This window comes from Bipolaris sorokiniana (assembly GCF_000338995.1).
Source record: "Bipolaris sorokiniana ND90Pr unplaced genomic scaffold COCSAscaffold_17, whole genome shotgun sequence".
Lineage (NCBI taxonomy): Eukaryota > Fungi > Ascomycota > Dothideomycetes > Pleosporales > Pleosporaceae > Bipolaris > Bipolaris sorokiniana.
In genome coordinates this window covers 844,983-868,282 of record NW_006911911.1, presented here as the reverse complement: position 1 = coordinate 868,282, position 23,300 = coordinate 844,983, and the positions used below count along the sequence as shown (strand labels likewise).

The following is a 23,300-nucleotide window of genomic DNA, read 5'->3' as shown; positions in this document are numbered from 1 at the left end:
CAACCGTGTCGGTGAGCCGAGCGCGCTCGAATCCGCGACCATACCTGCGTGCGCCGACGCCCCGAACTCGCGCGCCTTGCTGCCATCCGCACCCTCAAGAAATATATATTTATACTATTACCAAGCTTTCTTGCTCTGCGTCTCTAGCTCGCTTTGTGCGTATATAACACAAGTCAAGCCATCGCATTCCGCCCTTTGTACAAGGGGGAAGTAAAGATTTGCCCCCTCAGCCGTTGGCCCAGGTGTCCCAAGCGACCGCGTTTCGTCCTAGTAATCCGCTTTTTGCTCAACTTCACAGGGACGAGTTTTGATATTATCTATTACGTGCGCGTCGCTCGGACCATGAGGTGAATGAGTAGTCGTTTCTGTATGCGTGATCAGAGGCATCGAACGTTAGCGTCCCTTTTATCCAGAACCTCGCGATCCTCTACCTGCCGCCCCCAGCATCCTCCTCCACCCCCACGACGGTCGCCAACATGTCGAGCCACGATTCGGAAAAGGACCACGCTCAATTAGAGCCTGAGCTACGCGAAATGAAGCTGGAAGGCGCGGCCTCGGACGAGGCAGGTGAGGGCCACGGCTTAAGCCAGGTAAAGGTGGAGGACGCAGACTCACTCGATCGCGCACCCACGCCCCTCGCCATTCCACCCAGGCTCAAGTCGCGATCCAAATCCCGGTCGCCTGTGATTAAGCAAGAGTCTGAAGCACCCTCGCCCGGCAGCGCCCACGAAGAAACCCTGGGCGGAGACATCACGTTGAAGATGGAACCCGGCAAAGCACCCAAGCTGTCGCGTACTGCAGCCCAGAAAGTCGTCGCACGGCCGCCTCCGTTGTACCTCAACCTCCCAGACTCGACCGAAGCCGCCAAAGAAACCTTCACAGTACTCACCGAATGCACGTACGCGAACAAGACTATCGGCACAACAGACCCGGCGCTCGAATGCGATTGTCAAGAGGAATACGACCCTGCAACTAGGAAAAATCATGCTTGTGGCGAAGATTCGGACTGCATCAACCGCGCCACAAAAATGGAGTGTGTGGGGGATTGCGGCTGCGGTAGGCGGTGTCAGAACCAACGCTTCCAGCGCAAACAGTACGCCAATGTCGCTGTCATCAAGACGGAGAAAAAAGGGTTTGGACTGCGTGCCAACAAAGACATGGCACCAGGCGAATTTGTCTTCGAGTACATTGGCGAAGTTATTGACGAGCGCACCTTTCGTCGGCGCATGGGCCAGTATGATGAGGAGGGAATCAAGCATTTCTACTTCATGTCTTTGACCAAGGGCGAGTTTGTAGACGCTACCAAGAAGGGCAACCTTGGCCGGTTCTGCAATCACTCATGTAATCCCAACTGCTTTGTCGACAAATGGGTTGTCGGGGATAAGCTACGCATGGGCATCTTCGTCGAGCGACAGGTCAAAGCCGGTGAAGAACTCGTCTTCAACTACAATGTGGACCGATACGGCGCGGACCCGCAACCTTGTTACTGCGGTGAACCCAACTGCAGTGGTTTCATTGGCGGAAAGACACAGTCTGACAACGCGACAAAGTTGTCCACTGACATGATCCAGGCTCTTGGCATTGATGATGGTGCTGCCTGGGACACAGCGGTTGTTGCCAAGAAACCCCGCAGAAAGAAGGCGAGTGAGGATGATGAGGAATACGTCAATGATCTGCAGCCAAAGGAACTCGACGAGGATGGAGTCAAGAAAATCGTGCCTGCTCTGCGCCAGTGCACCGAAAAATGGATTGCTGTCAAGCTGCTCAGCCGCATGCAGAATAGCAGTGAGAGGGTTGGCCATCGCATTGTCCAGTTTCACGGCTACCAAACATTAAAGAAGACGTTGAAAATATGGAAGGAAGACGCTAATGTAGTGCTGCAAGTTCTCGACATCCTCCAAAGACTACCGCGAATCACTCGTAATAAGATTCAGGAATCTGGCATTGAAGAAGCGGTCGCTGAACTAAACGGCTACGGCGATGAGCGGGTCGAAACTCTAGCTACAGAACTTCTTAATGCATGGAGCAAGCTGGAGGTTGCGTACAGGATACCTCGTATAAAGAGGGATCCAAATGCCGCCACACCTGTCCGAACCGAAAATCACTTCGAGCGGCGTGAGCGAGGTAGGGAGCGATCGAGGTCTAGATCCAAGTCACCGTCTGCAGTCGCGCCGAAAGGCCCATCAGCTACGAACATCCCTTCAGGCCCTCGTGCCTTGAATGCACCCCGCGGTCCGGCCAATTTCTTTCCTGCTGCCCGACCAGCTAATCGGCCTCGACCGCCAAACAGTCTTCCTCCGGGTTGGTTTCAAGCTACTGCAGAGAATGGATCGACATACTTTTACAACTCCTCAGGCGTCACACAATGGCAGCGCCCGACCCAGGCTGTCAACGCACCACCCCAGCCGAACAAAGCCAAGAGCGACACCCAAATGCTACAAGACATCATATCGCGCATTACCTCGACAGAAACCCCCACTGGGAACTCTGCGTCCACCACTCCGCAGCCTGTCCCTGACGAACTCAGAGAGCCGGTGCTGCGCGATGAAAAGTGGCGAAGTCTGCCGATAGAGAAGCAAGAAAAGATATACGAGGCGACCGTGAGTACATTTGATTTAATACGCAGTATGTAACTGACATTTATAGCTCTCACCTCACGTCATGGCTGTAACCTCATCTTACCGGAAGAAATTCGAAAAGGAGGAAGTCAAACGACTCAGCAAAGAGGTAAGGTGCTCTCTTTGATGTCTATATCTGCTTGCTAACCGTATTGGTAGGTGGCAAAGAAGCTCGTGCGCGGTGACTACAAATCTGGGCGTGTCAAGGACCCCACGGCTAAGATTAGCTCGAACCACGAGAAAACAGTGCGGAAATATGTCAAAGAGTTCATGGAAAAAGCCGTCAAGAAGAAGGACGAACGGCAGAAGATCAAGACGCCACAGAATGACAACATCCGTAGCACTTCTGATGGCCTGGCAGCCACTGTTGACGAGGCCTCTCTTTCCGACTCTGCCTCTGAATTGAAGCGCAAGAGAGAAGAGGAGGGTCGATTTGGCTCACCGAAGAGAACACGGACAAGCTCGGAAACCCCACAACCCGCACCTCCACCGCCTCCACCACCACTTGAGTCAACTGAAGACGCAGAGTCTAGTCTCACACCTATGGATGAAACCCCTATAACCTCGTTTCCAGACGCTGCTGATAGCCTGCCTAATGGAGTAAAGGCAACTCTCCAACTTGGTGATTATGGTAGTCCGATGCAGCTCGCGACGCCTCCCACAAACGGCTTCGTTGATCAGAAGCAGCCACTTGTAAACGGCAGTAATGGTAAGCACTCCCAGTAGCCCGCTCTGGGTAGTCTTTTTTTCGATTTCTGTGTTACTTGCGCTTTTTTTTTATCTTTTTGTAATCAGTTCGAGATCCAAACACACTGGGCCGAGAAGGTTTCGGTTGCATAAGCATATCAAAAGGCGTTGGGGTAGTTGAAAGAACTCGCAAAAGTGGTTCTGTGGGTTTGCTGTGTTTTGGACCGGCTATCGAATGCATGAAAGGCGGAAGGGGCATGGAGTTTTCTCGTGACGAAAGTCGTCAAAAACTTGCTAATTCCATGGTACTACTTTTCTTTGCGCTCGTGGAATCCGGGATGGGCTGAAAACTACCACTCGTGTCATTGGTACTCATGGGTCAAATGAGGTGCGCCGATAGGTTGGGTATATGAAAACATTTTGATTATACGTTCCGATTGCTACATGCGTGTAGAGGTGATGTTACAATTATTCGGAAAATCGGAAATCGATAGTGACTTCATGATGTAACAGAATGTCTCCTAATACATTTCTTTGTGTCATGGCTACCCTAATAACCACCCTATTACCCCACCGTGAACCGACATTTGGCGTGGTGACCCTTGGTACATTGCAGCCTATAAGCAGTTACTCCTCCTTCTACCATAGCCCCTTCTGAACTGTCGTATCATGCCGCTACGTGTCGGATGCATACCCAGACTCAACCGTGTGGAATCTTGACACATAGGGCGGAACAAGACATGCAGAACCGATACACGTGGTTTGCTGACAACAACTAACTACCCCGCGCCAGTAACTCTCCGTGCGTGACACTGCCGTGGCGTACGAGGCGTCTGCGGCGTGTATCGGATCGGACTGCCAAATTTATCGTCTGAAAGGGGTTTAGTTGAGGGTTCAAGACGTACACTAGAACTTAGAGGCTCACTTGGTCGAGCTTATGCGGGGATAGCAACGGGTTAGAGCCGGTTGCCCAAGTAGCTCTATCAGCGGCACCGAGAGATTGTTGGTATAAAAGGCGGTGGCGCTCTTCGCGAGGGATGTTTCTGGAGTTGATTCTAGTATTCTTTTCAACTAGTTGAATAGTATTCAGAATCTCTCTTTCTCTGGATTGTGCCATTGCAAGACGCCCCGCCGACACCTCTTGATTGGCGTCACGTCTCCCCGCACCTCGACTGTGCATCCCCAACATCTTCTTTGAAACCACGTTTGCACGCTGTATACACCGACAGCTGTATATACAATGGCTTCTCTTCTTCGTACTGCCGGCCGTTCGCGGGCGATTCTTCCTCGTGTGAATGCTCACACAGCCTCAAGGGTACCAATGACGCTCAATAGACGATATGCTACCGCAGCCGCCGCTGTCGCTACAGACAGCGGAGAGCAGTCGTTCTTCCCCGACGAGCCCAAGCTGCCAATTGTGAAGACACAGATTCCCGGGCCCAACAGCCAAAAGGCTATTGAGAAGCTCGGCAAGGTGTTTGATATCCGAAGCTTGAACATGATGGCCGACTATTCACGAAGCTACGGCAACTAGTATGTTTCTCTATGCTTGAACTTGAGGGTAATTAAACTGACTTTTGACAGTATTGCCGACCTCGACGGCAATGTCCTTCTCGATGTATATGCCCAGATTGCCTCTATCCCAGTCGGCTACAACAACCCTTCTCTCCTTCTCGCAGCCACCTCCCCAGAAATGGCCTCAGCGATCATCAACCGACCCGCCCTCGGAAACTTCCCTCAGCACGACTGGGCCGACATCCTCGAAAGCGGCATCCTCTCCGTAGCACCTAAAGGCCTCAACCAAGTCTTCACCGCACAAGCCGGTTCCGACGCCAACGAGCTCGCCTACAAAGCAGCCTTCATGTGGAAGCGCCAGCAACAACGAGGCGGCGCCGACGCCGACTTCTCCGCCGAAGACATCGCCTCCTCCATGAACAACAAATCCCCTGGCGCCCCGGACATGTCGATTCTCTCCTTCAAAACCGGGTTCCACGGCCGCCTCTTCGGCAGTCTCTCTACAACCCGCTCAAAGCCCATCCACAAACTCGACATCCCCGCCTTCGACTGGCCACAAGCCCCCTTTCCCCAGCTCAAGTACCCCTTGGCAGAGCACGAGGCGGAAAACAGGCGAGAAGAGCAGAGATGCTTGGATGAAACAGAGCAGTTGCTTATGAATTACCACAACAAACCCGTCGCCGCCGTGGTCGAACCCGTCCAATCCGAAGGCGGCGACAACCACGCCACCCCCTTCTTCTTCCAAGGGCTCCGCGAAATCACAAAGAAACACAACGTCCTCCTCATCGTTGACGAAGTCCAGACTGGCGTCGGTGCAACAGGCAAGTTCTGGGCGCATGAGCACTGGGGTCTCTCTTCCCCACCCGACATTGTTACTTTCTCCAAGAAAGCCCAGACCGCAGGTTATTATTTCGGCAACGATGATTTGAGGCCGAATAAGCCGTACCGCCAGTTTAACACGTGGATGGGTGATCCCGCGCGTGCAATCTTGTTCAGAGCCATCATCCAGGAGATTCAGAGATTGGATCTCGTGAGTAGTACTGCTGCCACTGGCGATTACCTTTTCAGTGGGCTAGAGCGCTTGGCGGAGAAGTATCCTGCTGAGATTCAGAATCTGCGTGGAAAGGGACAGGGGACTTTTATTGCGTTTGATAGTGGGAGGAGGGATGAGGTGCTTAAGAAGGCGAAGGGCCAGGGGGTGAATATTGGAGGCTCCGGGGAGAGGGCGGTGAGGTTACGGCCTATGCTTATTTTCCAGAAGCAGCATGCGGATTTGTTGCTTGAGAGGTTGGAGAATGTGTTTAGGGGGTAGATGTGTGTGGGGAGGATATGGGGATTCATGAGCAAGGTGTTTGGGGCGTTTTTTCATAGCCCTTTGATGTGGGTTATCGGGACTTAAGTTGACCTATTTTTTGTATTTTTGCATAAGCAAACCATGTTGGACTAGTTAGCAGCTGTATCGTTTCCAATTCTTGCATGTTGTATCTGGGTCAGCGTCTTATCAGAATACATTGTGAGCGCTAGTCTTCCTCTCTTTACCAAGCTCGCTTGACTCTTCTGACATTTGCTCTATCTGAGGCTTCAGATTATACATTCTCCTCTTTGTTTTTCTCGCGAACAGACCTCCAACTTCACCTTTCTATGAAGAAGAGAGAAAGAAAGGAAGATGCTCAGCTTGCCCCCGCCAGCCTCCAACAAACATTCACCAGCGCCGCAGTAGCACTAAGATGGGCAAATGTCCTCGGCACCGCCATATTACCCACATACGCCGGATAGTGCACCATGAGTTTTGCCATGACATGGAAGCCGAGCAGGTTGACAATCTGAGCATCGCTGGGCGCCATAATCTGAGCTAGAGCCGCCGCGAGAGCGAATGCTATTATCCCACTTACATCAGCGACTGCACATCAATTCGGCAATTAAATCCACCAGGGATTTGGGAATGCAGAGATGGGATAGAGGAAAGAAACTTACCGGGAAAGTTCTCCATAAGAGCATAATGCGCGCTGCGTAGTCTAAGTGGCAGACCCTCAAGCTGATGCACGTGCTTCCTCGGGTGATCATTGTCGAGGCCCTCGCGGCGACCCATGGCTTGGCCTGCGGCGGAGAGGGCACCCGACGCACCGAAAGTCCAGAAGAGGTAGAGAGTGGAAAGAGCGGGGATGGCGCGACCTGAAGTTATGCCCGTAGTCTTTTTTTGGTTGATTTAGCCTATGTTGGTTGTATGTGTGTGTGTGAGGGTTTCAGAAGAGGGGGCTTACGTTGAGTCCTGGGAGGAGCTTGATGATGGCGTGGACGAGGGATTGACATATACTTTCTGGGGCAGTGAGGTAGGTGCTTTTGCTGGTTGTTAGAATTTGGGGGTTGGATGTGGGTGGCATTGCGTGTATGGTACGTACGTGACTGGAACGAGGGCGATGTACATGGGCGCTGCAGCCATTACCATTGCTCCCGAGGGGTTGACACTGCGATTGCGTGTGTTAGTGGGTGTTTATAGTGTTTCTATTCGTGCCTCGTGTTTTCCGTTTTTGTCGATCAAATGCGATATGTGAAGAGTAGAACAGTGGAAATACTTACATGCCATAGTCGGCGGTCGCCTGTTTTGCCTGCTCTTTCTTGTCGTCTGTCATATTTGTCTCTTTTTGCGTTCTCGTCGGTCTACAGTCAAGTTGGAGAAGATAGGTCTAGACTTGTGTAGGTGGAAAAGGAAAAGAAGAACCCTATCAAGTTCCGAGGGGTGGAAGTGATGTGCTCGTCTAACGAGAAAGGCAAGCACTACCGTGGTGAAGCGGGTATCAGGTAGGAGGAAGTGAGCATAAGGCCGACTATATACAAAGAAGACAATGGCCCCATTGTTCACTGGCACTTGCGTGTCCGATGATCGATGACGTGTGGGCGATTCTCATCCCACCCTCGCGGCGTATATAGAGGCCGAGAGGATGGGTGGTGTGTGTCAAGCGTCGGGACTATACCCTTGGCAGGTTCATTGGCCGGAGGTGGGGTCGCTGGCGCTGGCTTTAGATGAGGCAGTGTGGCTGGGGTCTGGACTAGGCCCTATGGCTATCTGCGGGGTTCCATCACATCCGGGGACGTACGAAGAGAGCATTCTGGGTGTAGAGTATTTGGAAGCGCTAGACAATTACGTTTGCAGCTGTCCTGTTTGGTACATGTGGCAATCTTGACCTTAATTTCTACCATATTGAGGCGTTTTAATGCAAGCTGTCCATGTGCATATGTCTGCAGATCCCACCTGCACTCATGAGGTGGGCGCGCTACCATCATGGTCTAGCCCCGCTTGTTAGCCTTGTCATTTCATGTACCAGCAGCAGATAAGGTGTCAGCAGTGGGCAAATAGAAGAGCCTTGTAGCACGACATGTCAGGTGAGTCAAGTCAAAGCTGGACATCGCACTGTTTGAAGACCACATTTCAAGCCTCTGGCCAAACTAGATGGCAATCACTAAACTGTATGTTTTAGGTCCCCGTCGATCTATATATTTTCCCTCAGCCTCGCGACCAACAATAGATGAGAAAGCTAATTTTCTTCCCAAGTCAAGTTAAAACGTCCAGGCGCATTCTCGTACTCTTTCAAGCATGTAATGACCTCGTCAGCTGTGAGAGCCTCAGACAAAATTCCAGCGTTGGTAGGCGCAATGAAGCCGCTCCTGACGGCATTCTTAACCCACTCAATCAGTCCAGTCCAGTATCCATCGACGTTGAAGACAATGACTGGCATGCTGTGAATGCCCAATTGGTTCCACGTTGTAATCTCCATAAGCTCTTCGAACGTTCCGTAGCCGCCTGATAGGGCCACGAAGCCGCCACCAGGGCCTCCCTTGATGACCTCCTGAGCCATCATCTGCTTTCGTGTGTGCATGTCCTTGACGACCGTGGTGCGTCCGTATATGGATTCATCAATGGAGTGCTTGTCGGGATCGGCAGGGTCGTGGTTCTGCTCGAGGCGGGTGAGGGCAGCGGGAATGATGCCGTGGACGCTGTCGGGGCCTGAGAGCGAGACAAGAGTGCGTGCTACTTCTCCCATGAGGCCCACAGTGCCACCGCCATAGACGAGCTTGGTGTTTGCCTTGTGCAGGGCGAGTGCAAGAGCGCGGGCAGCTTCCATGTGCACGGGTGATGTGCCGCTCGAGGCGCCGCAACTATGGCAGTTAGCATGCGAGTGGGGGAATAAAAAAATGCCAATTTGCACATACAATACGCAGACGACAGGCTGCTTGGGGGTGTCATTGGTAGTTGCCATGTTGTATAGATGATGTTCGTAAGTGTTCGGAACAGGTTCGGAACGAAATGTACCAGAGAAAATGGATGATGATATAGTAGCACAAGGCTCAAGTAGGCAGTGCTAATAAGTAAGGGTACTTGGGTGTTGTCAATTCCAAGTGAGGGCAGGAAAAGCACACAAAGGACCGTGTGGTTGTCGACTCATACATACATACACATCCACACATAATAGGCAGCAGACGCAGGGCCTTGTGGGCCCGTAGCATGTAAAAGACGTGCAGTTCGGTCAGCCGCATTGCGTCACCCCAGCCTATGCCGGCATGCCGCCCGCCCATGTGGCTAGACCCTGACACTACCAGCCCGTCTTGGCCCGCCCCAGTTCCTCCGCCCGCTCTGCCAGGCCATCTGTTCTCACATCGCGACTCCACCTCTCTTCTTTTTGGCTTCCTGGACACCAATCTGCTCAAGTCGGAATTCCAATTCCGCACGCTGCCATCATGCCAGAGGCACAAGCAGCCGCCCAGGCGCCCGAGCAGGGCAAGAGCGCAAGTTTTCCCAACGCCCCTCTGTGTTGCAATGTATACTAACATAGCCCGCAGATCCTCACCTCCATTGCCCAGAGCGTGGGCATCTTCATGCTCATTCAAGGTGGAATGAAGTATCTCATGCCACAGGCCCAACAGACTGCGCCCTCCGCCGCCGACCCGTCCCAACCCGGAGCAGTCGCCCAACCGTCTGGCAATGTTGTGATACCCGCCTGGGAACAGCGTCCCCAATCCCTCGCACCAGGCGTTCAATGGAGCCACATACCCTATGCCGTCGCACCCATGTGGCCTGTTGGCACTGAGATGGACATTGCCATGTACATCTCAGCCTCCGTCGCCATGCCGCCGCTCAAGTCCATGCCCAAAGAGTCGCTCTTGATTCACGAGACGAACTTCAAGTATGGAGATTACAGCGAGAACAGGGAAATTGACCTCGAGTTCAAAGTGCCCAAGGAGGTGCAGCGCAACGCGACGCTCCTTGCCCACTTCTACATGGCGCAGAGCGGCAGTGTGCTTGATCCCACGCAGCCGGGCTACGATACCGCAAAGGCTTACCACTTCATTCGACCCTTGTCGCAGTACCAGCCCAAGAAGAAGATTGCAAAGACGAGGAACTTGCTAAGCGATATGCCTGAGAGAAGCGAGGTTGAGACGGAAGAGGAGAAGAATGCGCCCAAGATTATAGCGAACTACTACCACCCCAATTTCACCGTGTCCCTCATCCCCGACTCAGGCACTATGCAGTTCGCCAGTATGCATCCTGGCCCCCGAAAATACATTACGCTTGAAGCGACTGGTGCGCGAGATGAGACGGGTCAGCACGGCTGGTACTACCCCATCGTCTTTACAAACACGTTTTGGCAGCTTAAAAAAGATATGATTGAGCTCAACGAAACCGTCACAACTATTCCACTTCACGTAAAGCTCAACAACTATGCTCACTGGAAATTCAACATCTTCGCCGCCGTTGATGAGAACCTCAACGCCAATGCCCGAGCTGCGGCCGCTGGCCAGTCTACACCTGGAGGCGGCGACGGCTCCGAGATGGAAATGTTCAAGGAAATCATTATCGACAGCAACTCGTACCTCCTTGCCGTCACCGCAGTCGTCTCCATCTTCCACATGATTTTCGAAATGCTCGCCTTCAAGAACGACGTGCAGCACTGGCGCAAGAAGAAGGACAACGTCGGCACCTCTGTCCGCACCATCCTCGCAAACGTTGTCATGCAAGCCATCATCTTCCTCTACCTCATCGACAACAATGAAAACACCTCGTACATGATCCTCTTCGGCCAAGGCATGGGTATGGCCATTGAAGCCTGGAAAATCACAAAATCCGTAAACGTCCGCGTCCGCCCTACAGCTCCTGGTTCCCTCATCCCTTACACCGTCGTCTTCGAAGACAAGCATGTGCTCTCCGAGACCGAAAAGAAGACCGAGGAATATGACGCCATCGCCTTCAAGTACCTCTACATGGTTGCCCTTCCCCTCCTCGTCGCCTACGCAATCTACTCCCTCATGTACGAATCCCACAAGTCGTGGTACTCCTTCATCATCACTACGCTCGTTGGATCCGTCTACGCATACGGCTTCCTCATGATGGTCCCAGCGCTCTACATCAACTACAGACTCCAGTCCGTAGCACACATGCCCGGCCGCGCAATGACGTACAAGTTCCTCAACACTTTCATCGACGACCTGTTTGCCTTCACCATCAAGATGCCTACGCTGCATCGTCTTGCCACGCTCCGTGACGATGTCATTTTCTTCGTGTATCTGTTTCAGACGTGGAAGTACAAGGTTGATTACAACCGTGTTAATGAGTTCGGGCAGGGTGGCGATGATGAGGAGGTCGAGGAGAAGGATGCGAATAAGCCGCTTGCGGCGCATCCCGATGGTGATAAGTCGTTGAAGGTGCCGGATGCACAGAAGGTAGAGGAGGTGGCCAAGGAGAAGGAGCAGGCGGCTGCTACAGGGAGTGAGAAGAAGGGTAAAGTGACGAAGAGAAAGTAGAGGATCAGAGGAAGACTCTTCTTTTGCCTTTCTTTTTTTCGTTGCTCAGGGAGGAAGTAATAGGAAAAGCTTTTGTTGTCGTCATGTAGTATTCGTTTGAAGGCTTAAATGTAGTACATGGCGATGCCTATTGTTTCCCCGATGACACACAAATATATAATTGCACATGACATTATCAATTAGCAATACTATACACAAGACCACTTCTTTCTTCAAATATACACGAAGCAAAAGGTACCTTGTTTACACAGCAAAAAAAGAGTTTCGCAAGAGCTGCCACAACGCCTTGCAATGCTTTGAACATATGCCGAAAGCGAAAAAGAGTTTTTTTCCTCCCTCGCCACCCCACTGTTAGACTTAAAACGTATAAAAGTCGGGAAAAGAGCCCCCAAGGGAATTCCCGCATATGCATATCGGGAATTAATTACTGTGGAAATATCATGAAAAGCCGGGGAGTTGGAAGCCGAACCCAGGTACAGCCGGCGGAACTGCAACACCCTGATCAGCCCTAGGCGATACATGGCGGGGATCATTAGCGTTTCCTCGGTCATGCTTGCGGAACTTGTGTTGGGCGGCATTCTCAGGCCCGGGGCGTGCGCCGCCGGGGTTGTTGGGTGCAGCATCGGCGCGCTCGTTCAAGTTCTCACGTCCGTTAGAGTTGCCACGTCCAGCATGGTCTCCACGGGCACCGTAGCCCCCACGCCCACCGCGAGGGGCATCGGTCGGCACACGTCGGCTGATGGCTGTGATTTTGTTAGCGGTAACCCCCATGCGACGAGAAGACAGGCATACCCTTGGAAGAAACACCAGCCCCAATCTCGATATCCGGCTCCTCGATTACCATGCCACCTTCGAGAGCACGACCACCAGTTCCGCCATACTCGGCGGTCAGTGCCCATTTACGATCAGCCTCGGTAAGCCGGGAGATGGGAATCACACTGATACCCGTCTGGTAGTCACTGCAATCACGAGGACCAAATCCGACACCCCATCGCGTCTGCACCTATTAGTCATGTACATGATTAGAAGAATACCATCCTTACCTGGCGCGCTTTGGACTGTGCAACAGGGTCATTCAGGCTGTCCATGCCCTGCTTGGCAGCAAGAGCATCGGGGCGGGTCAACATCTTGACAAAGGCATGTCGCTTATCTTGGTTGACAATGCACGTTTGGACCCTACCAAAGCGAGAAAAGATGCTCCGAATCTCACTTTCTGTTCCGCCAGCACCGCCTACAAACAATGTACGACTAAGCACTCTGATATTATCGCGTGGAAGGGTCTCATCCCAATCAATATACTTGGACTGGCCATATGCTGCTGCCCTAGGCGGACTTGGCTGTCGTCGCGGTGGCGAGCGTTGCCGATATTCATTACGATCATTACGTCCTCCTTTTTGTTTGCCGCGGCTACGACCGCGCTCACCTCGCTCAAAGCGTTGCGAATTGCCTTCAGGGCCTGCATTTGGGTCGTAGACACCATATGTTGGGCTTTCCCGACGATTGGGGTTGGGAGGAGACCTATCCCCAGGCGATCGTCGACGTTGAAAGCCAGGCGATCGGCTACGGTCTCGCATTCTACTGTCTGTCTGATCATACCGATCTATTTGGTTACCGTTGATTACGATTGACTGCCCTTGTGGGGGTGTCTGTGTAGCCACTGGAGGTTGTAAAGACAACATGGGCAGTCCACCACTCTGAGCTGTGGCTAATGCGTTCAATACCTGTATTGCCTGATCGGGTTGGATTGAACCAGCACTCATGGCCTGTAGAATCTGTCCTGCGAGCTCATTCATTCCAGCGGGTGGGACAGGCAAACCGGGCTGTCCTGGTGTTACAGCAGGCGGCGGAGGCACGAAACCAGGAGGTGGAGGTGGCAATACGTTCTGTTGGAAAGGAAACGCAGGAGGTGCTGCAGGTGGAGCATTAGTAGGTAAATTCTGCTGGTTAATGCCAGCGAGGGCAGCAAACAGAGCATTAGTGTCTTGTGATGATTGCGCCGGAGGTGGCGGGGCAAGTGGCTGTGGGTTAGCAGTCTGTCCGTTGAAGGCTGGGGCTATGCCATTGCTCTTCGGTGGCTCTACAGGTAATTGAATGTCTGAGTTACCGTGCGTTAGCTAGAGAAAAGGCAACGCGTAGGCCTCGACCTACTATTGTGACCACCATTCAGTTGCTGTTTGAAGGAGGCCAGCATGTCGTGTGGAAACGTCTGCCCACGCTCCCAGATGTCTATAAGCTTGGAAATCTTCTCCTTTTGAGTCTCTGGTGCAGACTGGATGAGGTTCATCATCATGGCGGGTAGCACATCTCGCATCATCTGCACTCCTGAAGCATATGTTCCTGGTACAGCATTCTTGGACACGGTCTGGCCGGCCTGCTTAGCCCTCTCCACCCACTGGCGGGCGACTGCATCTACGACGTATAGCACTCCTAGCTTATGTGTGACGGCGCTATTCTGAAGCTGCTGAGCGATCTTCTGGACGATGACGGGGTGGGACTATATGTGAGTTCAAGTCCTTAGTATGATGACCAAAGCGCGCAGAGGTTGTGGACAAAGTCCTTGCGACTGGCATACCTGAATGTTGTCAACGCACAGTTGCGTGATAGCTTTGATCTTGGTGGGTGTGACCCCAGGCGGCTTGAGCGCCTGGAGGGATTGCAATTGTGTGCCTAGTTCGTCCATGGCTGCCATGACTATGTTCAATGTGCCAGATCAGAAAATTGAAATGAAAGGAAAAGATGGCCCTTCAATGCACCACGGGGGCCAAAGCGTGTGGTGAGAGAACCGAGATGGCAAACACGCAGCAGACTTTACTTGAAACCCACAAGACGCGAGCCAAAGCAAGAAGATCTAGGCAGTAGAGTACTGTACGAAGACTGTAGGCAAAAGGAGCGCTGAGCTGTCTCCTGACGCGGACGAGGCGAGCTGCTGGCCCAGTCAACCAAGGACGCGAGCGCGCAGTGGAAAATTGGCTGCGCAAGCGATGTCACCACGAAGCGCGATAGTCGCAGCAAGCCAGAGAGTCAATGGAAGCAGTGTAAATGGGCCGCGAGAGATGGTGATGGTCTACGTCAAGGGCGCAGTTGCAGAGGTGAGCAGAAGGTGAGACGAGTCGGCAAGTTTGCCAGACTCACACTAGCGGGGCACGTGACATGACCTCGGCCAAGCAAATGCACGTCTTCACGAGCCCTGCAGCGAGATGCAAACAGGATGCAAGCAGGATGCAAGCAGGATGCATGTCTGTCTCAGGCCTTGGGACGTTCTATATGGGTGGCCTTTTTGGTATTGCAGTAAGAATTCCTCGACTCCAGCCCTTTGCCCGGCCCAAGCATTGGAGGGCTCTGCCGACGCCATTTTCTTATTCCGGGCCTAGCACTCGATACTTTCTACCTACATATGTGCCGGTCCTTACACGTTGCTCGCAGCCACAATTGCCCATGCTGCTGTCGGCTGCCAAGGCAAGAAAACCAAGAGACTCTTATGTAAAACAGGCCGCCTGCGCAAGCCCGACAAAAGAATCGGTGCGCTAAGGTGCGTGTTCCTGACATGGAGTAATTGTTGAACACCGGAAAAGAGGGACCTCCGAACGATGCCCGCGCGGGTGGTATTCGTTTGGCCAGGGCGGCATGGGTGTGCAGCCATGACGAGACCGTGCTGAGCTCCACCAGTATTTTCTTGCGTCGTCCCGACGCAACCTTTTTAACTCACTCCCACCCATTCGACTTCTCATCATCCTTCACACTTCATCACAATGGCATCTGCTCTGCGTTTGTCAAGCGCTTTCCGCGCCGCCACTCCCCTGCGGACCACAGCCTTCAATGGCCTCCGCTTCTACTCCAGCAAGACCACGGTAGGCCCTCTACAGCCGTCCTGAAGCCAATGCATCCGCTTACCCATCCAATTGCAGTCGCTGAAGGAGACCTTCGCCAACAAGCTGCCTGGCGAGATCGAGAAGATCAAGAAGCTCCGCAAGTGCGTTTTTGCCAAAGCTGTATCCACGCCACTACCAGACTGACATCACAACCCAGGGAGCACGGCAACAAGGTCATCGGCGAGGTCACTCTTGACCAAGTCTACGGCGGTGCCCGTGGCATCAAGTCCCTCGTCTGGGAAGGTTCCGTCCTCGACTCCGAGGAGGGTATCCGTTTCCGTGGCAAGACTGTACGTGGTGACATTTTCATCCCGGCGCACACAAACCCAGCGCTAACACGCAACAGATCCCCGAGTGCCAGCAACTCCTCCCCAAGGCCCCTGGTGGCCAGGAGCCTCTCCCTGAAGGTCTCTTCTGGCTTCTTCTGACCGGCGAGGTCCCCTCTGAGCAGCAGGTCCGCGACCTCTCTGCTGAGTGGGCTGCCCGCTCCGATGTTCCCAAGTTCGTTGAGGAGCTCATCGACCGCTGCCCAAGCGACCTCCACCCCATGGCCCAGTTCTCCCTCGCCGTCACTGCTCTTGAGCACGAGTCCAACTTCGCAAAGGCCTACGCTAAGGGTATGCACAAGTCGCAATACTGGGAGCACACCTTCGAGGACTCCATGGACCTCATTGCCAAGCTTCCCACCATCGCCGCAAAGATCTACCGTAACATCTACAAGGACGGCAAGGTCGCTCCCATCCAGAAGGACAAGGACTACTCATTCAACCTGGCCCACCAGCTTGGTTTCTCCGAGAACAAGGACTTTGTTGAGCTGATGCGTCTGTACCTCACCATCCACACTGACCACGAGGGTGGTAACGTCAGCGCCCACACCACCCACTTGGTCGGATCTGCTCTCAGTTCCCCTTACCTTTCTTTGGCCGCTGGTCTGAACGGTCTCGCTGGTCCTCTTCACGGATTGGCTAACCAGGAGGTTCTCGTCTGGCTCCAGAAGATGAAGAAGGCTATTGGCAACGACCTCAGCGACCAGGCCATCAAGGACTACCTCTGGTCTACCCTCAAGGCTGGCCAGGTCGTTCCCGGTTACGGCCACGCTGTTCTCCGCAAGACTGACCCCCGTTACGTCTCCCAGCGCGAGTTCGCCCAGAAGCACTTACCCGACGACCCCATGTTCAAGCTCGTCAGCCAGGTTTACAAGATCGCCCCCGGCGTCCTCACCGAGCACGGCAAGACCAAGAACCCATACCCCAACGTCGACGCCCACTCTGGTGTCCTCCTCCAGTACTACGGCCTTACCGAGCAGAACTACTACACCGTCCTCTTCGGTGTCTCCCGTGCTCTCGGAGTCCTTCCCCAGCTCATTATTGACCGTGCTGTCGGCGCCCCTATTGAGAGGCCCAAGTCTTTCAGCACTGAGGCCTATGCTAAGCTGGTTGGAGCTCAGCTGTAAGCACGTTACTACTTCGTGTTTTGGCGTCTTGAAAATGTGGAGGAGTTTACTTGAGATTCAGAGATACCTAGTCACTTGTAAATTATGAAATGTAAAGATATTAAAGGAAGCGCCATGGCGCCATCGCACCTCACTCACTCATTTTCAAGTGAGCGACCTACTGTAATGCTACGCCTTGATGAAGATATATTTAGTCCCCGTAGCTTCCTGTTTCCTACGAGCATATTGGCTGTAAAGGGGATAGGCCGCGGAGGTACTCCAAAAGCAGCGAATGCATCAAACCCATCCAATGAGAGCAGAGCAAAAAGCAGCCTAAGAAGAAAACTAACCGGAACACCGGGGTACACCCGCGGCCCTGGAGTTTCTCGCTGAGCGATGGGGAACCGATACGGACTGTTGGGCTCAACCAGCCACCTACGGAATCCGATAGCCGACGGCGACATGTTGCGCCGTATACAGGTACAATGGTGACATTTTTTTGTAGAAAAGTGGAAAGGTGAATTTAAATTCAAGGGATCAACCTGGCGCAGTGTGTGCTCGACGCTGCAAAAGTAAATCCACCCCTCTCTCGGGAAGGCGGCGGGCGCGGAAAGGGTCAAAGACGGGTGGGATCGCTCGTGCGCCAAGAACCCGATAGCTTCAGGAACAACCCCAGCTATAGCGCCGGTCGGCGGTCAACAAGCAACACAGACCACCTTGCAAGTTCATATCGTCTTTTTTCATGCTGCACTTTCATCTCATTCTCTACACACTTGATATCACTCATACTTGCGACGGAGCACCCTTTTGCCTTGGTCAGGCCCCATATCTTCGACAACAAACCCCCAGAGAATGAGTTCCAAGCCTATAACCGGCACGCCTGGCGTTGCCAGCGCTGCGCCAAAACTCGAGAAGAAGCCGGTCAAGTTTAGCAATTTGTTGCGTGAGTTGTCCAGGGCGCATTGCTATCCGTAAACGTATGCTGATTGTAGCCCACAGTCGGTGCTGGTCTCAACATGTTTGAGTGAGTACACAGCCCACCTTGATGCCAGGCTTCGCGGAATCTATACTGACAGGACCTCAGAGTAACAACTCTGGGACAGGTATGCAGCCCTCGACTGTATCTCGAAACAGGATCACGCTGACAATTGAGGATAGCCGTTGGAGGTCGTCAAAACCACAATGGCTGCCAACAGGTCTGAAGGTTTCTCGGGTGCTATTGGCCGCATTTGGGCCCGTGGAGGTGTTCTTGGCTGTTAGTTTTCACACCACGATTGGACTCGCTCACTGTCTGACAAACATGATTTCTAGTCTACCAGGGTCTCATTCCGTGGGCCTGGATCGAAGCCTCCACCAAGGGAGCCGTCCTCCTGTTCGTTGCTTCGGAAGCCGAATACTACGCTAAGTCGTTTGGTGCGCCCGACTTTCTCGCCGGTATCTCCGGAGGAATGACGGGTGGTCTTGCGCAGGCCTATGCCACTATGGGCTTCTGTACTTGCATGAAGACAGTCGAGATTACAAAACACAAGGTCGCCGCCACTGGCGCAAAGCCCCCGGGTACTTTGGAAACCTTCATGCAGATCTGGCGCACTGAGGGTATCCGCGGTATTAACCGTGGTGTCAATGCCGTCGCCGTGCGCCAGGTAACTAACTGGGGTTCCCGCTTCGGTCTGTCCCGTGTCGCCGAGACCGGTATCCGAAAGGTCACCCACAAGGAACATGGCGAGAAGCTGAGCGTAATTGAGAAGATCACTGCCTCGGCTCTCGGTGGTGGGTTGAGCGCGTGGAATCAGCCCATTGAGGTTATCCGCGTGGAGCTCCAGTCCAAGACTGTTGACCCCAACCGGCCCAAGAACCTGAACGTTGCCTCGGCGTTCAAGTACATCTACTCGAACAATGGTATCAAGGGTCTTTACCGTGGTGTTACTCCCCGAATCGGACTTGGCGTTTGGCAGACGGTTTGCATGGTTGCTTTGGGTGATGTGTATGTTCTATTCCTTATCTTAATGGCGCATATTTACTAACAATATTGTAGCGCAAAGGAGGCTGTTGAGAAACTTACTGGCGACAAGGTTACCGCGAAGCATTAGATGGTGTTTAGGTAATTGATCTGGCGGGCGGTATGATTAGTCTAGAATTTATGCAAATGTCTCAAGGGTGATTTCGGACACTTGAACTTTTGATATCACACGGCAGGGTACCATTGACGGTCTATATTGCTATGAAACCATTAGCACAATAAGATCATGATGCCTAAGAGGGCAAGAATTTTGTCTCCTAGAGTGTCATTGCTTTTATTTTCCGCATCCATACATGGAGAGTGTTCTGGTAATCAATACACCCGTTAGTGTGGTTGACTATTCTGCACTAAGCTTGTGGGGTAGTAAGTTTGATGCACCGACAACGCGCGGGGTCCAATCAGGAAACGGTGCTCAGCGCTAGTTCACGTCACAGAAGCAAACGGCCAAACTGGTTCAACTCACCTCCGGCAACACACTTTAGGCTAGGCCTTCAGTTCAAGTAGGAGTGCAGCATACACCATGAAGAAACACGTCACTTGTATACCAACAGGGGAGCATCGTGGAAGCAGTCGGGTGAGTTTGAGCGTCTCTCGTCATCTTGCTGTAGCTGTCCGTCACCTATGAAAGGCCCTGAATCAATGAGACCAACGAATCGCAGCCAATTTTGAATGTATATCATGATATACTTCTAATGATTTCTTCAGTAAAGGCGATAGTGTGTTGACCAGAATGACCAATATGCTGACCTGGAATAGTTCGACCCTCACACACCGTCGCCATTGTTGTGTTCATGGCGTTGCGACTTGACCGCATTCTCGCAGCGGCACAACCTGTACTTTCTTGCGGCCACAGATACTTTGCACGTCTATCAACCAGGTTTCCCAGAACAAAGCTTGACTAAGGAACCCAGCCTTGTCCTTCATCCACCTAAGACTGGTCATCGAGGGCAAGGTATCGATCCTTGGGAGCCTCATTCCATCAACCGCGTTCTTGTTGAATACCTTGGTAACGAAGAGGTTCTTCTTGTCACCTGCGATGATGGCGATGTAATTGGCTATCGCACCGAAGCAATCTACCGAGCTTTGCAACGAGGAAGCGATCAAGGTGAGTCTGCTAGCGAGGATGACGTTCACATCTTCCTCCATCGAAACGTTGGCGCTAGCGCATGGGGCTTAGCTGTGCATCGAGAGGCTCGAATCATTGCCATTAGCGCGAACACACATCGAATCACTATCATTGCGTACGCGCTCGTAGATCACGCTGAAGAACCAGCGAACTCAGAGAACTCAGATAACGACACCCATGAGTCCTCAAGGTCTACCTCGCGGTCACCTTTCTGTAGAAAAAACGAGACCATCTTTCATCTTTCCGCCACAAACAACCTACCATCATTGTCGTTTTACGGCAGTTCTGGACGTTGGCTTCTGAGTAGCTGCATCAATGGCAAGACAATACTATGGGATCTTCATACGAGGAAAGAAGCAGCTAATTACCAAATGGGATGGTGCAGAAGTGCGGAGAATCTGAACTCCACTCCCCGCTATGAATCACGAGGATTTACGTGCAATTGCCCGGCTGCTTCAAACGTGCTGCACGGAGCTTGGGGCACAATAGCACTGGATACAACATCAGCATACTACTTACTACCCACAGAAGAAGAGGAATTGGAAATCAAGGATGAGCCAAAAAGCTTTCAGGATGCGACTGCTCAGAAGAAGAGGTTCACGGTTGCAGCTCTCAACCCATGCATCCCGTACACGGAGCCAAGCGAAAGCGAGGACGAACAGAGTGACCTAGGCGACGAGGATACAGATTCTATGGAAGGTCAGTCACAAGGGGTCCAACCACTCGATTACGTTCAAGGAAGTCTGGCACCGGCTCAAGTGGTAAGTGGCGATCGCCATAGTCTCCTCGAGATGGCAAATACCCGCATCGACCAGGCTTGTCCTTACAGATACAAGAGATGCTGACACTTCACAGCAGGCTATCCAGAACATGATACAGGGACACCAAAACCCGCAGGATTTCCCAAACTTAATATTCAACATGATCGCTCCTGGTAGAACACAACCTAGTCACGACACAGCCTTGAAACCTTACTGCGCAATAGATTATTCTGAAAGTACCAAGTATCTCGTACGCACTGCCCTCATATTTACTATTCAAGACCTAAATCTAAAACATCGCAGGCTGAAGGAGGAGATGTCGATATCCCTTTTCTGATTCTTACGAAAGAAGAGATCTTTCTCGTCCAGCGTGCCTTTGCAACAAACACGACGAGTATAATCAGTCAGGTTGTATCCATACAGCGCCCGCTGCATCCCGGCGAGTGGATACCATCGCTCGCATCGCAAGACCGGCACTGCTACTTCTCTCAGATCCCCGAGCTGGGCGTCTTCATTGTGGGGTCGCCTAGTGGTCGTGTGGCTATATTCTCACTCTACTGGACCAAGGACCAAGGCAGTGTGCACCGACGATATGGCTTCAAACTTGAATACCTGCTGCCTTTTAAACAGGAGAATGAGAATCAGATTCCCGGTGCGCCGATGGGACGGTTGATTGGTGTGGCGGTTTCTCCGGTCCAGGGCATGTTTGATGGACCGGGAGATGCAGATGGTACTGCCGATCAGGATCAAGGCGTGCATCAGCCGAGACGATGGCGCATTCTCATGTATTACATAGATCATACGGTGTTAAGCTTTGAGTTGTCGAAGCCGAGGGAGAGCGAGTCGCCTGATTTGGAGGAGTTGGTTGTATAGGGCTGTTTTCCCTTTCTCTTCGCGTGGAGTATTCAAGGTATCACGTGGGCAGGCTGGGAGTTTTGAATTCAGGGTTTCAATCAAGAGCTTTAGTCTCTTTTACACTAATATTCTGCAGTTATCAAATGTAGCGGTATCATCGACATGAGATGTCTACCAAGGACTACGAATGTGCTGCATAGTCCCCTCTAATATCCGGCATCCAAACTTTCACACTTGGATGTGAATTCTATCAGCGTTAGAAATGTACTGTTCGATCCCCCATCAGTAGACGTCAACAGGTCTCTTCGGTATGATGAACATTTGAACTTGCCCATACTCTACTCCTCAATCTTCTCCGATTTCCACAATGCCCAGGCAAAAATAGCCATGAACTTCAGTCCCGCCGCAGTCCACAGGGAGCCCGCGAGGCCTACACTGCTATGCGCAAACAGCCCACCCATGCATGCTCCAATGACCAAAGCAAGCGGCGCACCAATTCTCCTATTACGCTCCACATTCGACATCTTGAACAGCTCCGGATCAGAAAACAAGTCGCAGTAGTTACTTGTCAGCACCACACTAGTCAAACCATTATACTTGAGCGCGCGCGACGTAACCGCCTGGCCACTCGACTGAAACGCCACAGAAGCAAGTGGCAGCAAGACCTGCCAGTGCAGACCTTCTCCCGTGTTCTTGCCAAAGGTCGTAATAATCGCCGCAAAGACAATAAGCAGCATTTGGAACGAGTACGAGGCAATCAGTACCCAACGCTTTGCAGGGGAAAAGTAGCGATGAAAGCGCGCAAAGCAAAAGGAACCAACGCAGAATGCGGTGATTGATATACCGGCTTTGATCCAGCGGATGCCCTCGGATGGAGCGACAATGCCTAGGCCTAGGTAGACGGTGTTTCCTGTTCACTACATGAGTATTGTTGTGTCATGTCTCAAGAGACGACGGAAGGGATAAGTAGTAGAAAGTGTAAAGTCATATAACATGCTTGACCACATCTCAAGACATGATGGAAGGATTCGTAGTAGATAGTAGATAGAAATTGTTAAAAGAAAGTCATATGTATATAAAACTCACCGGTCTGCATGCTCACAAACGAGCCCCAGATGAACACAGCCGAGCTATCCAGCAGGCCTGTAATCATGTAACACAGGATCAAGACTACATCAGCCCAGTTTCTGTTGACGTTGGTCTGCATGTAGCACCTCATGCGGTGCAGAGTGGCATGTGCATCCGACTTTCCGCCGTCGGCACCATTTCGGCCGAGAAGAGGAGTTTCTTCGTCTGCAAGGCTGCGCCTGACGGTGCTGGGGGCGGGTGTGCTCATGATTTGAGCGCTTCTTGCGCGTGGGGATCCGAATATAGAGAGAGATAGAGAGGGGAAAGGAGAAGGGAAAGAGGTCGGTCAGTCAGACAGTCAGATCGGGGAGTGATCCTTGAAAAACAAGGCGCGGGAGAAACGGCACTGGTAGATAGCTTTATGCTGGCTTGGAAGAGCAAGATTGCCAGATTTTTCCTTGCTTGCACCTTGCTTCAACGGCGTAATCGGGAGGAACGGGAAGCCGGCTGGCGATTACGCAGATCGTTTTCAGGAACCTAGATTCAAGCTTCGG

General features: G+C 52.4%; 9 protein-coding genes across 9 annotated transcripts; 5 read left to right on the top strand and 4 right to left on the bottom strand.

Moving 5' to 3' along the window:
• Positions 1–259: 259 nt before the first annotated feature.
• COCSADRAFT_258710 (uncharacterized protein) lies at positions 260–3,361 on the top strand. Its single transcript, XM_007706960.1, has 3 exons — positions 260–2,600; positions 2,647–2,727; positions 2,778–3,361. The coding sequence occupies exons 1-3, from the start codon at positions 477–479 to the stop codon at positions 3,342–3,344; spliced, it is 2,772 nt and encodes a 923-aa protein (XP_007705150.1). The 5' UTR covers positions 260–476; the 3' UTR covers positions 3,345–3,361.
• A 1,184-nt stretch (positions 3,362–4,545) lies between these two features.
• COCSADRAFT_102091 (uncharacterized protein) lies at positions 4,546–6,132 on the top strand (the record flags this gene model as incomplete). The annotated part of the gene is made up of 2 exons (XM_007706959.1): positions 4,546–4,838; positions 4,890–6,132. The coding sequence occupies 2 exons, from the start codon at positions 4,546–4,548 to the stop codon at positions 6,130–6,132; spliced, it is 1,536 nt and encodes a 511-aa protein (XP_007705149.1).
• A 179-nt stretch (positions 6,133–6,311) lies between these two features.
• Positions 6,312–7,563, bottom strand: COCSADRAFT_258690 (uncharacterized protein). Its single transcript, XM_007706958.1, has 5 exons — positions 7,398–7,563; positions 7,220–7,285; positions 7,082–7,157; positions 6,795–7,011; positions 6,312–6,696 (listed from the first exon to the last, which is right to left on the bottom strand). Exons 1-5 carry the CDS (start codon positions 7,448–7,450, stop codon positions 6,491–6,493), a joined length of 618 nt encoding a protein of 205 aa, XP_007705148.1. The 5' UTR covers positions 7,451–7,563; the 3' UTR covers positions 6,312–6,490.
• A 655-nt stretch (positions 7,564–8,218) lies between these two features.
• Positions 8,219–9,272, bottom strand: COCSADRAFT_41287 (uncharacterized protein). Its single transcript, XM_007706708.1, has 2 exons — positions 9,030–9,272; positions 8,219–8,975 (listed from the first exon to the last, which is right to left on the bottom strand). Exons 1-2 carry the CDS (start codon positions 9,074–9,076, stop codon positions 8,354–8,356), a joined length of 669 nt encoding a protein of 222 aa, XP_007704898.1. The 5' UTR covers positions 9,077–9,272; the 3' UTR covers positions 8,219–8,353.
• Positions 9,273–9,554: 282 nt separating this feature from the next.
• On the top strand, positions 9,555–11,615 carry COCSADRAFT_175970 (uncharacterized protein; the record flags this gene model as incomplete). The annotated part of the gene is made up of 2 exons (XM_007706957.1): positions 9,555–9,602; positions 9,657–11,615. The coding sequence occupies 2 exons, from the start codon at positions 9,555–9,557 to the stop codon at positions 11,613–11,615; spliced, it is 2,007 nt and encodes a 668-aa protein (XP_007705147.1).
• Positions 11,616–12,011: 396 nt separating this feature from the next.
• Positions 12,012–14,450, bottom strand: COCSADRAFT_258656 (uncharacterized protein). Its single transcript, XM_007706956.1, has 5 exons — positions 14,188–14,450; positions 13,764–14,109; positions 12,659–13,710; positions 12,408–12,612; positions 12,012–12,358 (listed from the first exon to the last, which is right to left on the bottom strand). The coding sequence occupies exons 1-5, from the start codon at positions 14,302–14,304 to the stop codon at positions 12,054–12,056; spliced, it is 2,025 nt and encodes a 674-aa protein (XP_007705146.1). The 5' UTR covers positions 14,305–14,450; the 3' UTR covers positions 12,012–12,053.
• A 797-nt stretch (positions 14,451–15,247) lies between these two features.
• COCSADRAFT_258604 (uncharacterized protein) lies at positions 15,248–17,004 on the top strand. Its single transcript, XM_007706955.1, has 4 exons — positions 15,248–15,463; positions 15,521–15,585; positions 15,642–15,774; positions 15,831–17,004. The coding sequence occupies exons 1-4, from the start codon at positions 15,365–15,367 to the stop codon at positions 16,935–16,937; spliced, it is 1,404 nt and encodes a 467-aa protein (XP_007705145.1). The 5' UTR covers positions 15,248–15,364; the 3' UTR covers positions 16,938–17,004.
• Positions 17,005–17,768: 764 nt separating this feature from the next.
• COCSADRAFT_102078 (uncharacterized protein) lies at positions 17,769–21,696 on the top strand (the record flags this gene model as incomplete). Its single annotated transcript, XM_007706954.1, has 9 exons — positions 17,769–17,859; positions 17,916–17,934; positions 18,001–18,019; positions 18,075–18,171; positions 18,228–18,900; positions 18,952–18,988; positions 19,693–20,187; positions 20,245–20,803; positions 21,068–21,696. The coding sequence occupies 9 exons, from the start codon at positions 17,769–17,771 to the stop codon at positions 21,694–21,696; spliced, it is 2,619 nt and encodes an 872-aa protein (XP_007705144.1).
• Positions 21,697–21,856: 160 nt separating this feature from the next.
• COCSADRAFT_258561 (uncharacterized protein) lies at positions 21,857–23,160 on the bottom strand. Its single transcript, XM_007706953.1, has 2 exons — positions 22,765–23,160; positions 21,857–22,588 (listed from the first exon to the last, which is right to left on the bottom strand). Exons 1-2 carry the CDS (start codon positions 23,012–23,014, stop codon positions 22,017–22,019), a joined length of 822 nt encoding a protein of 273 aa, XP_007705143.1. The 5' UTR covers positions 23,015–23,160; the 3' UTR covers positions 21,857–22,016.
• Between the last annotated feature and the right edge of the window lie 140 nt (positions 23,161–23,300).

Excerpts from the sequence above, each read along its gene's own strand:
- COCSADRAFT_258710 (XM_007706960.1), top strand. The coding sequence starts at position 477 with ATGTCGAGCCACGATTCGGAAAAGGACCACGCTCAATTAGAGCCTGAG. Across the intron at positions 2,601-2,646 it reads AAAAGATATACGAGGCGACC|CTCTCACCTCACGTCATGGC; the intron begins GTGAGTACATTT and ends TGACATTTATAG. Across the intron at positions 2,728-2,777 it reads TCAAACGACTCAGCAAAGAG|GTGGCAAAGAAGCTCGTGCG; the intron begins GTAAGGTGCTCT and ends CCGTATTGGTAG.
- COCSADRAFT_258690 (XM_007706958.1), bottom strand. The coding sequence starts at position 7,450 with ATGACAGACGACAAGAAAGAGCAGGCAAAACAGGCGACCGCCGACTAT. Across the intron at positions 7,012-7,081 it reads AGCTCCTCCCAGGACTCAAC|ACTACGGGCATAACTTCAGG; the intron begins GTAAGCCCCCTC and ends AACCAAAAAAAG. Across the intron at positions 6,697-6,794 it reads TCTTATGGAGAACTTTCCCG|CATTCGCTCTCGCGGCGGCT; the intron begins GTAAGTTTCTTT and ends GTGGGATAATAG.
- COCSADRAFT_41287 (XM_007706708.1), bottom strand. The coding sequence starts at position 9,076 with ATGGCAACTACCAATGACACCCCCAAGCAGCCTGTCGTCTGCGTATT. Across the intron at positions 8,976-9,029 it reads CAGCCTGTCGTCTGCGTATT|TTGCGGCGCCTCGAGCGGCA; the intron begins GTATGTGCAAAT and ends TAACTGCCATAG.
- COCSADRAFT_258656 (XM_007706956.1), bottom strand. The coding sequence starts at position 14,304 with ATGGCAGCCATGGACGAACTAGGCACACAATTGCAATCCCTCCAGGCG. Across the intron at positions 14,110-14,187 it reads TGTGCGTTGACAACATTCAG|TCCCACCCCGTCATCGTCCA; the intron begins GTATGCCAGTCG and ends ACTCACATATAG. Across the intron at positions 13,711-13,763 it reads ACTGAATGGTGGTCACAATA|ACATTCAATTACCTGTAGAG; the intron begins GTAGGTCGAGGC and ends ACGGTAACTCAG.
- COCSADRAFT_258604 (XM_007706955.1), top strand. The coding sequence starts at position 15,365 with ATGGCATCTGCTCTGCGTTTGTCAAGCGCTTTCCGCGCCGCCACTCCC. Across the intron at positions 15,464-15,520 it reads TCTACTCCAGCAAGACCACG|TCGCTGAAGGAGACCTTCGC; the intron begins GTAGGCCCTCTA and ends ATCCAATTGCAG. Across the intron at positions 15,775-15,830 it reads TCCGTTTCCGTGGCAAGACT|ATCCCCGAGTGCCAGCAACT; the intron begins GTACGTGGTGAC and ends AACACGCAACAG.
- COCSADRAFT_258561 (XM_007706953.1), bottom strand. The coding sequence starts at position 23,014 with ATGAGCACACCCGCCCCCAGCACCGTCAGGCGCAGCCTTGCAGACGAA. Across the intron at positions 22,589-22,764 it reads GTTTGTGAGCATGCAGACCG|GAAACACCGTCTACCTAGGC; the intron begins GTGAGTTTTATA and ends TGTAGTGAACAG.